This window comes from Poeciliopsis prolifica, unplaced genomic scaffold (assembly GCF_027474105.1).
Source record: "Poeciliopsis prolifica strain line A6 unplaced genomic scaffold, Auburn_PproV2 SCAFFOLD027, whole genome shotgun sequence".
Classification (NCBI taxonomy): Eukaryota; Metazoa; Chordata; class Actinopteri; order Cyprinodontiformes; family Poeciliidae; genus Poeciliopsis; species Poeciliopsis prolifica.
This window is the reverse complement of record NW_026562402.1, coordinates 3,037,071-3,047,524: the sequence shown is the minus strand read 5'-3', so window position 1 is coordinate 3,047,524 and position 10,454 is coordinate 3,037,071. Positions and strand designations below refer to the sequence as shown.

The following is a 10,454-nucleotide window of genomic DNA, read 5'->3' as shown; positions in this document are numbered from 1 at the left end:
TATTCAAGGGCTTCATATTATTTTAGCTATTTCAAAGTAACATCAGCTGTAAAATTTACTGTAAACAAGATAAGTTTAATGTCTTATTTCAGCTGTAAGAATTTAATCCATTATCTGTGTATGAACTACAAAAATAATGTCGAAATTGTTTACCCATGTTAAATAGCATGTAGTTTGTATTATGCAATGCTATTAAGAATGTGAACGTATTTTTTTATCATGTTAGCTTTTTGTTCTTGGGGGCCCCCTGGTGGCATAAGAGCCCTAAGCACTCGCTTAACTCACTTGTGTGACTAATACAAATACATATAGTGAGGACTAACCTTTAATCAGTGTGTAATTTGGAACCTAGTGGTATTTATTTTTTGTATACTGAAATGTAAAATCTGGCCAAAACATACCATAAGGAAAATAGAGAACTGCTTTAGTTGACTGTCTCTGCAGCCCCAGAGGGCCCAGTTTCTCATGCAGACAGCAGGAAGCAGAGGCCTCTCCACATCCTGTTTGGACATGTGGACCTCCAGGGAGGAGCATGTTTACATGTTTGGCTTACAAAGATACCCAACACAACAGCTGTGTTTACCTCCACTAAATGAACTATTAAGATGTGAGGCGATCCACCTCTCTAGACGTAGCCTGCTGGTTAGCAGTAGCACATTGGTTACCACAGAGATCAGTTCTTTAACAAAACCCTACTGTGGACCAAGGTTTAAGTTTTCATTGTTGACTCAAGAGTCACCCAGAAAACTTTTGTACGTACGTTCATTCATCTTCTGTATCTGCTTTGCCTTGCAGGGTGAGGAGTGTGTGGTGCTGTCTGTCCACAGCGGTCACTGGATGAAGACCTGGACTGGTCACCAGTCCTTCAAGGCAGCACAAAGACACACAGGACAATCACCCATCCACCCACACATTTATACCTAAGGACTCAGAGAGACTCATTAACCATCAGTCATGTTAGGAAGGAAGCTGGAGTACCTGTTAAAAACACAAAACATACACAGGAAGAATATGTGCAAAAAACTGCAGACTGGGATTCAAACCCAAGACCTTCTTGCTCCATGGCAACAGTGTTACCAATGCAGCAATGACAGCCCTTATTGGTACATTTTAATTCATTGAATATGACAGTATTAACAGAAACAGAGCATATCTTCAGCACTTCTCTCCTTTTCAACACAATTAAAGCTGTGATGTGGAGCTTTTATAAAATGTTTTTATTTGTGTGGTTTATTTATTTATTTATTTTACATATTTGTGAAACTGAGATGCGACGTCGAAGCACCAAAAGATGTTTTGGCATCGAGCTGTTCTGCCTTCTCCCTGTGCTAACCACAGAAATAAACCACTCAGTCAAACAATCAATCAGAGCCAGAAGGAGGGCTGAGCGCTGTCAATCAAGCTCATGTACATGCCTTCATTCTCTGCTATGCTACAGCTGGTTCACCACAACATAGCCTACCACAAGTGCAAGTTACCATAGACACCAATGACAGCACATCAACGGTTTTCCATTTTTATTAGCACATTTAGCAGCACGTACAGCACATGATCTTAATTGAGAGCACTAAGCCCCTGGCTCTGATTGGTGGGCTTTGACCAGGAGTGTTGCACTTCTGCTGATGGTAGTAGGATCACAGGGAGAGAGCTTAATTCCTTGCAGACTGTCTGTCTCATTTTATGCTGTCACGACAGAATGACAGTTTTAACAAATATATTTGTAGAAGTTACCTACTGGATATTTAACTGTTGAATCGTTCCCCAAACTCGCTCTGGTTGTACTTTAACCTGAGTTGGCTGCAGATGCAGGAATCATGTAAAACTGGCAAACTTGGTTAGTTACATAATACATTTGGAGTGCTGACCAGTGACCTCCTCCCTTCAATTCACAAAAATGACAGAAATTAGCATTTTGCTCTGTAGTTAAGCATTTAGTTTATTGCTAAAGTTACTGGTCTTGTCAGTTGGACCAACAGAGGAGTATCTGAAGGTTAACTTGTGCTGTTTCTGTGCTTTATTGTCCTTATTTAACCTTTCCAGGCCAACTGTTGCGGCTGACTCTTGGCTGCCATACTGAGATAAAGGCTCAGGTCCAATCAGAACCTGTAGTCCCCCTTCATACCCACACAAAGCTGCACCTGAAGGACTCCGGCCGCCCCATTGGCCTAATTAAAACCTGAAAGGAGTCTGGAAGTTGCCCTCATCTTACTTGAAACTGAACCCCCTCTCTGTTTTTGCTAGTCCTCTCACACACTCTTCTTGATTGTTTATTTGTCCAAATCTGATCTCTCTCCCAGCCTCCCTCCTCTCTCTCTCTCTCTCTCTTTCTCTCTCTCTTCCTTTGTCGCCCGCCCACCAGTTGAATCCAGCTCAGTGTTAGGAGGCGACGGGAGAGAAGGCCGAGGCAGACTTTTTTCTCACGAACCGTTGCTGCTTTTCCTGCTGCATCTTCCAGTCTCACCATCACCGTGAGTATCCGGCTTTGGTCGCTCACACCAACAAATAGAGAGGAGCATAACGGGACAAAACCAGGAATAGACTCCCACCCACTACCACCACCACCCTTCAACACAGAACCAGTCTGTGTTGAATCTAAATGGGATTCAACCCAGAGAGAGTCCTTGGGGAGAGAGGCGGACATGCAGGGAAGACAGGGACACAGATTGACCCGACAGACTCAGTGTGAGAAGACTAAAGGCGAACTGAGTTTGTAGAAAAAAGTTGCAACATAAAAAATAACTTATGACTCTCTGCAAATTCTAGGAATTTTTTTTTGTCCTTGCAGAGATTAAACAGCAGAGCAGAAATGTAAACATAAAAGGCTCGTTGGTAATCCAAACATTTGGACCTCTAATGTGTTTCAAAGTGTGAGTGACCTACATCCAAGCCAAACCTTTCTTTGGGTGCTACTCTGTTATTTGCAGTAGCATTTTGCATGTTTTGTTTATTGTGGGTAAAACTAAAAGAAATTCACAATCAATGTACTTTTGCATTTCTAATTTATCTATGTCATTTGTTTGACCCTGGAGCATTTTCAACTCGTAGATTCTCAAGTTCTCAGAAATGGAAAATAAATATAAATTAGAAGATATCCACTCCAGGTGTAAAATCCTGTAGCTCAGAGGACAGACTTTAAAATACTGAACTACTTACTTAGTGCCAACATACTTTAAAGATCTGCTGCTGTATCCACCTTCCAGAGGTTCTGATTCAAATCTAGAAAACAGAACCAAGCATGGAGAAGCAGCATTCATCTTCTGTACACCACAAATCGAGAACAAACTTCCAGAAAATTGCAAAACACCCAAAACACTGAGTTCCTTTAAACTGAGCCTAAAAACCCTCCTGTTTAGAGCTGACTTTTCTTAATATTGACTGGAATATCGACTAACATGTTTGATTTCTGTATTATGGTTTAACGGCCTTTTTGCTGAAAAAGAAACCAAAGATCCAATCGTTTTAACACAATGTCTTTAAAATCTCAGAAGACATTGGGGTGAAGTTTAGAGTGAGAGCAGAGCCAGCGATGGCGGCAGCAGCAGCAGCAGCAGCATCTGGAGTGTCGCCTGAGATAAGGCAGACAAACACAGATCTGTGTTAGCAGCAGCACCTGCCGATCGTCACTGCTGCTTCAAAGCCGCCCCTTGTTTAAAGAACCCACACTGATCAAACCTGAAACACCAAATATGAAAGTGAACGTGACGAGGTGGGTTGTAGATTGCAGCATCGTGTGATAAACACCAAGAGCCGGACGGGAGAAGAAGGGATTTGGTTTCTGCCAGGACTCCTTTCTGAAGCAGATGGTCTGTGTCACTGTTGTAAATAACAAGATGACGTGTCAAAGCTTTGATATTTAAAGAGAAACAGCAGCTATTTAAGTCTGTGAAAGCATTAAGCTCTGTAACAGCCAACACACATGTAGAAAAGTTGAGTTTAACTTTATAATCTGGTGACTCTGAGGGTTAACTCCATGTTGTGGTTTCTGTTTTTTTGCTCTTGTTTGAGATGAAAATCCAACTTTCTGCTCATTACGTTGCTTTAGTTCCTATATTTGAAATGATCAGTGTTCTAAAATATGAAGAACTGAGAGGTGCTAGTGTATAGATGCTGTGAAATTTATTAACATCTGTGGTTAAAATATTTGAAAAATATTTTAACCTTCCTTCCTTCCTTCCTTAGGAAGGAAGGAAGGAAGGAATGAAGGAAGGAAGGAAAGAAGGAAGGAAGGAAGCTTGTATTTCTGGTATTGGTCATGGAAACAGATTTCTAGTGAATCACTGCTCTGTCTGAACAGCAGAAGGGATAAAAATATTCACTTGTGTGTTTGCAGATGCTGCGCTTGACCTCGTCTCGCCTGGGAAGTCTTCTGGCCAGGGGTCCCACAGCAGCCCTGACCTCCAGCAGCAAGGGGAGGCCGGCGAGCCAGCAGAGCCATGGTACAAATATTACTCATATTAATAATCTCAAAAAAGTTTGATTTGATTTTTGCATTTTTTCTGTAATAATGCAAGGTTTCTCAATTTTGGAGCAAAATGTGAAGAAGTTGTAAATGATTCCTGTTTCTTTTCTTTGTTGATTCTGAGTGGTAAGAATTTAATATAATACTAGAATTCATATCATCTCTAAATAACGTATTGTGTATGAAGAAAGGTCCTGATTTTCACTGTGCATTAATGAGATTAGTTCATGGTAACTAATCAACTATGTTTGTTTGTTTGTTTGTTGTTTACCTGTTTGTTCATTCATTCCAGGTCCCACATGAGTTCTGAATAAATTTACTTAAACCTGTTGTCATAAATTGAAACAAACTACTGGGGGGAAAACATAAAAAAAACTCAATATTGATCAGAGGAAACTGCACTGAGATCTAATAAACACATACTGATTCCCTCACTGTTCCATATATTTAATCAACATGTTAAATTTCTGTTACAGTACAAAAAGGTTTTGCAGCTACTTTATTAAATAGCTCTCTGTTAACATAAAAATATCCATATCGATTTGAGAAATGTGTCTTATTAAAACTTTGATCTTATTCCATTTTGTGCTTCTTTTGATCACCCAACACGTTTATCCTTCCAGGGCTGAACAGGGAGGCTGGTGCCTATATCTCCAGCATTAATCTGGAGTTATTATTACAAATGTTTTTATTTGTACTTCAATAGAAAAAAAAAATACAAATCCAAACATCAGAACGAGTGTGTATCGGACCAGCAGAGAGCACTGTTGCACCATCTTGAAAACATCACGTCCTTTAGATGGCTGTGAAAACAACAACAAAAACAACAACAATAATAATAATAACCATATCTTCTTGTATTGCTGTCCTTCCAGAGGTGTCAGAGACAGTGGACATGTCTCTGCCGATGTACTACGACCGCGTGGACATGCCTCTGCCTGAGAAGCCCTATAAGGATGAGCTGAGTGAAGATGAAGAGAAGCTGAAGCAGAAGGAGAAAGGACCCTGGAGTCAGCTGACCAATGAGGAGAAGGTCGCCTGTAAGTCCCGCCCCCTTCTCAATCTGAAAGGTTAGAGTTTTCATCATCTGCTCCAAATGAGCCAGCGGATTATTAATACCAGTAACGCCAGTCAGATGAAACCTCTGACTGGTTTCAACAACATAAAGGTTGTTCAGGTTTCATTTCCTTTCTTCATATTTATAAATCATCATTTGCCACAGGTTTTAAATGTGCTTTGAAAATCAACTCAAAGTGATGCTGATTATGACTCAGACAGTTTATACTTGGATGTGTCACAATAATACATCATTTAGGGAAAATTTTGGCAGGGGAACTGAAATTAGTCAAAAAAAAGAAAAAGAAAATAGAAACCGTTACATCAGATGGTAAAAGCTGCAGCGCTGTGTTGTAAATGTAAACCAACTTTCCTTCAGAGAAGAACACATAGGTTGGCTCAGACACGCTAAAATATGCAGAAATATGTCAAACTCAAGATATTTACACAGACCTGTTAATGAACCCTCTGATTTCTTCTCTTTCTTCAGGGATTCAGTAATTCACACAGTTTGATATCTTTTTCACATGTGACCACATCAACACTGAGTTTCATGTGACAGTTTGTGAAGTTCTGCAGATTTCAGCAGATCTCTCCGAACAGTTCAGACTCGGTCAGGTAGGCTGGAGAGAATCTGTGAACTTTTTCCACAGACTCAGTTTGGACATTGACTAGGCCGTTCTAAACACATCCACCACGTTGGTCTAAACCATTCCATGTGTTGGTAGGTTTGTAGTTGTGCCTCCATTGAATATTTTGAGTTTAAGATATTGTTTTGGAATGGGGAAAGCATTTATCATATTGTTTATTATTTATTGTGACAAATGTCTTATTATGGTGAGGATTTTTGATTTATTCTTGTCACAGTAAATTCCACTAAATGAAGTTTACAAAACACCAGAACTCTTTTAGGTTTTGTTTCAATAGGCACCACTTTGTGCTGGTCAGTCACTTAAAATCTCAGTTAAATACCTTAAAATGTTCAGTTGTAACAAGACAAAATGTGGAAAGTTTAAACGGACGCAAACGCTTCTGAAATAATCATTGTATAAAACACTGAATTCAACTTTTAGCTTTTGAACTTGTTCCCTTTTGGGGTTTTATCTTGTTTTTTTTGCTTGTTTTTTTAAATCTTGAATGTAGAAGTTGAAAGCAGACTCCTCTCTGCCTCCCTCCAGTGTACCGCCTCAAGTTCTGCCAGAGCTACGCTGAGATGAGGGCTCCCACAGCAGAGTGGAAGACTGTGCTGGGCGGAATGCTCTTCTTCCTGGGCTTCACGGGTCTGGTGGTCTGGTGGCAGAGGGTTTACGGTAAAAAGGTTTTCACTCTCTTAACAGATTTGGCAGTGAAAGGCGAGACCCGGGGTCATGACCTGTTGTTTTCTCCAGTCTACCCCCCGAGCCCCAGGACGCTGGAGGACGACTGGAAGGCCAAGCAGCTCCAGAGAATGCTGGACATGAGGATCAACCCTGTGGAGGGATTATCCAGCAAGTGGGACTACGACAAGGGCCAGTGGAAATGAGTCTGAGGGCCACAGAGGCTCATTTACTGCTACTGAAGACTTCTGTCAGTCCTACTGCTGCAGCCTTTAATCACAGATTAATAATAAAACTTTATGAGAACTCAGTTTTACTTGTTTTAATTAACCAAACATGTGAAGAGAGTTTTATGAAATTGTCTTTTCTGCAGCATCAAACTAAAACTTAACTTTAATATCAACAAGTTTTTTGTTTGTATTTGATAGTTTTAACAAATAGAAAATTCAATTGTCACATTTTTATACTTCCACTTGGGTTTCTACTGCTTCTATAAACAGTCAAAGCATAAAAAAAAGACAAACAAAAAAAAAAACAGACAAAAAAATACACAGATGTTTCTAGGTTATAAGTTAAAGTTTATTTTGGTGTCTTGAAAATGAAATCCTCCCAAATGTGACGTCACAAATCAGCAACCCCAGCAAGTCCAGCCTGCTACCCAGCATCCCAAGCGTCGCTGCAGCACATTTGGTCAGCTGGATTTACTGCTTATGCAGTAAATGAAAGCAAGGCTGCTGAAAAAGAGAAAAAGTGATTTGTTCTTGACTTACCATCCATAAACCTCTTGTTGTGGGTTTATTGGTTGTGCAGGAGGCTCCACATCTCCAGAATGTGTGGGAGAGACCAGCAGCAGCTTATTTACATTTAAAGTGACAGAAGCCCGAAAGCTTTTAGAAAGAAGCTCCAAATAGGCAGAACTGAGCAGACTCAAATCTCATTATCTAAGAATGATTTGTGCAAAAAATGTGATTAACATGTTTTGTGTCACCCATAGACGTATCCTAAGCTGTTCAAGAAGTCACAATAGGTCACCTTAAAGGCTGAGTGCAGAAACATCCGCCATGTGATGGAAAAGTCCAATTTTATAGTTATGAAATATACTATCAGTGTTATTTGATTGATTACAGTCTTGATACATATAATAATATAATGGGAAAAAAAGGAAACAGATGGAAAGAAAAAGTTATTTAATTAGTTGATTTAAACTATGACCAAGGTCTCAAAAATGACCTCAGTAATGAGCAACATTTTGCTGAGATTTCATCTCCACATTTTATGAGTTGATACAAGTCCAACTGTGGTTTGTTTCTTTTTCTTTTTTTTAATCTAAATTTTATTACATCAGCAAAGAAAACACTTGCAATAACACCAGTTATTTGTCATCACCAGCTGCAGTGTGAAGCCCAGGCTGGAGGTCATGGTTGGACTTCCACTGGGACAAAACATCTCTAATTCATTTCAGTAATGTTTTTTTTTTTTTTCTTATCTGAAAAAAAAAACTTTCTTCCATCTTTAAGTGATCCATGAAGAATTTGTGGCCATCATAGACATTTGTCTGTCATTGAAGCTCTTCTCTCTGGACGGTCTAACGGTTCCAGTTGAGGTTCTGTGGATCATCCAGTTCAGCTCCGGTGAAATGATCTTGTTTTTCTTCAAAGCCCCTAGGATGTTTATGAACTAATTATTTTGTTCATTATACCTTAGCAGTGGTTGGTTGTTGCTACAGACTTTGCTTGTCCAAATCAACAATGTTTCCACATTCAGACACAGAAATCCTTCTTGTCTTTGCCATCAGGGAGACATGACAGTGAGTGTTGAGATTCAATGACATGTAACAGTTTTTTTATTTTATAGCTTGACATTTCCTTTTGTCTGCTTTATGTGTTGGATTTGTTGCAGCCTCTCGGCCTTTGAAAAAGGTTTTCAATCTCATTGGATTTTTATTCTGATAAAATAAGAAATAAAAAGAAAAACAAATCAAATATTTCTGCAGAGATCTGGTCTTTCCCAGGCTGGATCTTCTGACAGCCAGTTTACCAGCTCGGTTTCGTTCCTTTTTGTTTGTGTTGCGTTTTGAAGCTCTGCGTCAAACCTCAGGTACTTGTTGCTTCTTCCCGCTTCAGATCTGGACCAGGAGAGTCCATATGGTGAGGAAGCAAAACACTCTAGAAGACGACTGGTTCCTAAAGCTTTTACTGGCTTTGAGTGTTTGTATTTTTGCATTCAGTCGTTGATGAATGTTGTGGAATAATGTGTCTTTTGATGCAGCTGAGTCTCAGGCTCTCAACTTAGACTTGGGCCCCTACTCTTCAGGTTTCTGTTATAGAGATACAAATCCATTAAGAAACAGAAATTCACATGCGGACACTCAGCTGAGGGCACTTTAGATTAAAAGTATGATTTATATGTATATATATATATATATATATATATATAGAAGCTGAAGAAGAAATTCTCCAATCAGGAGCCGAATCCATGATCATCTCACAGTCAGGATCCAGAGCTACCCAGTAACGGCAGTGTGCTGTGAGAACCACTCAGATCACAAGAAGACTGAAAATTCATTTATTTCGGAAACGCAGCTCTCTGAGTGAAATGCATCATGTCAGGGGTCATTGTACCAAAGTGCAGCCTGGGGGCCACTTGCAGTCTGGCCCCTATTCAGTTGAGCCACTGTCATCAAGACTTCAAAAAAAAAAAAAAAAAAAAAAAAAAAAAAGAGACTAGAAAAACTTAAAATATCTTTAAACATTGTTTTATTGGGTTCAGTGTTATCTCAAAGTTTACAATGGCATTCTAAAGACATACTAAGAGACAATTGGACATAAATATGATTTCCTTTTTTTTCTTTTGCTTTTTTTTTTTTTTTTTTTTTTTGCTTCTTATTGATCGGCTTGTTTACCCAGCATTGAAAAGACTCAAATATTCCTGTCTTCCTGTCTACCAACATTGGAATAGTCCTTAAACAAAAGAAAAGAAGAACTCACAGGTGACGACACACATCAATGCAAAGATGGAGTTTAAGGCCATTTTGAAGGGGCACAAATATGCTTTTTTATTACTATTATTATTATCATTTTTTACATCAAATATAAATTAGTTTTAAAATGCCATCAGTTCTTTACTTAAATATGTCACTAAGCTAACTTACTAACCTAATCAATTTAAATAACAAGCATATCCATAGATGTACTGGAGGGCCGTGGCAGTGCTGACACGGTTCCTTCATATGTGCCGCCTTCAGAAACGGGTTGCCTGACAAAAACACACGTTCACACACACTCACACCAACACACACTCACACCAACACACACTCACACACGCATGCACACCTACACACACAGATGTTTGAGTTGGGGCCCAGACAGCAGAGAAAACTGAGCAGCTTCTTAATGGAGCATACACTAGAAAAATAGCTATATAAATATACTGTACTGGAATGTATGACAGCAGACCCTGGTTTATAGGAGGAACAAGTGTTTTAAAATCAATATGGATTCCATTTCTGCTTATTAGTGAGAGATTTCTCTCAAAGATATTGATTATGGGAGAAATGGAGAAGATGTGGGGAAACGTGAGAGAAAACATGTGAGAGGTGGAATGGTTCTGATGACTGTGACGAA

At 39.4% G+C, this 10,454-nt stretch overlaps 1 protein-coding gene across 1 annotated transcript; it reads left to right on the top strand.

Moving 5' to 3' along the window:
* Positions 1-2,334: 2,334 nt before the first annotated feature.
* On the top strand, positions 2,335-7,141 carry LOC129371755 (cytochrome c oxidase subunit 4 isoform 2, mitochondrial). The gene is made up of 5 exons (XM_055048538.1): positions 2,335-2,468; positions 4,331-4,436; positions 5,335-5,499; positions 6,694-6,825; positions 6,904-7,141. The coding sequence occupies exons 2-5, from the start codon at positions 4,331-4,333 to the stop codon at positions 7,035-7,037; spliced, it is 537 nt and encodes a 178-aa protein (XP_054904513.1). The 5' UTR covers positions 2,335-2,468; the 3' UTR covers positions 7,038-7,141.
* Positions 7,142-10,454: the final 3,313 nt, after the last annotated feature.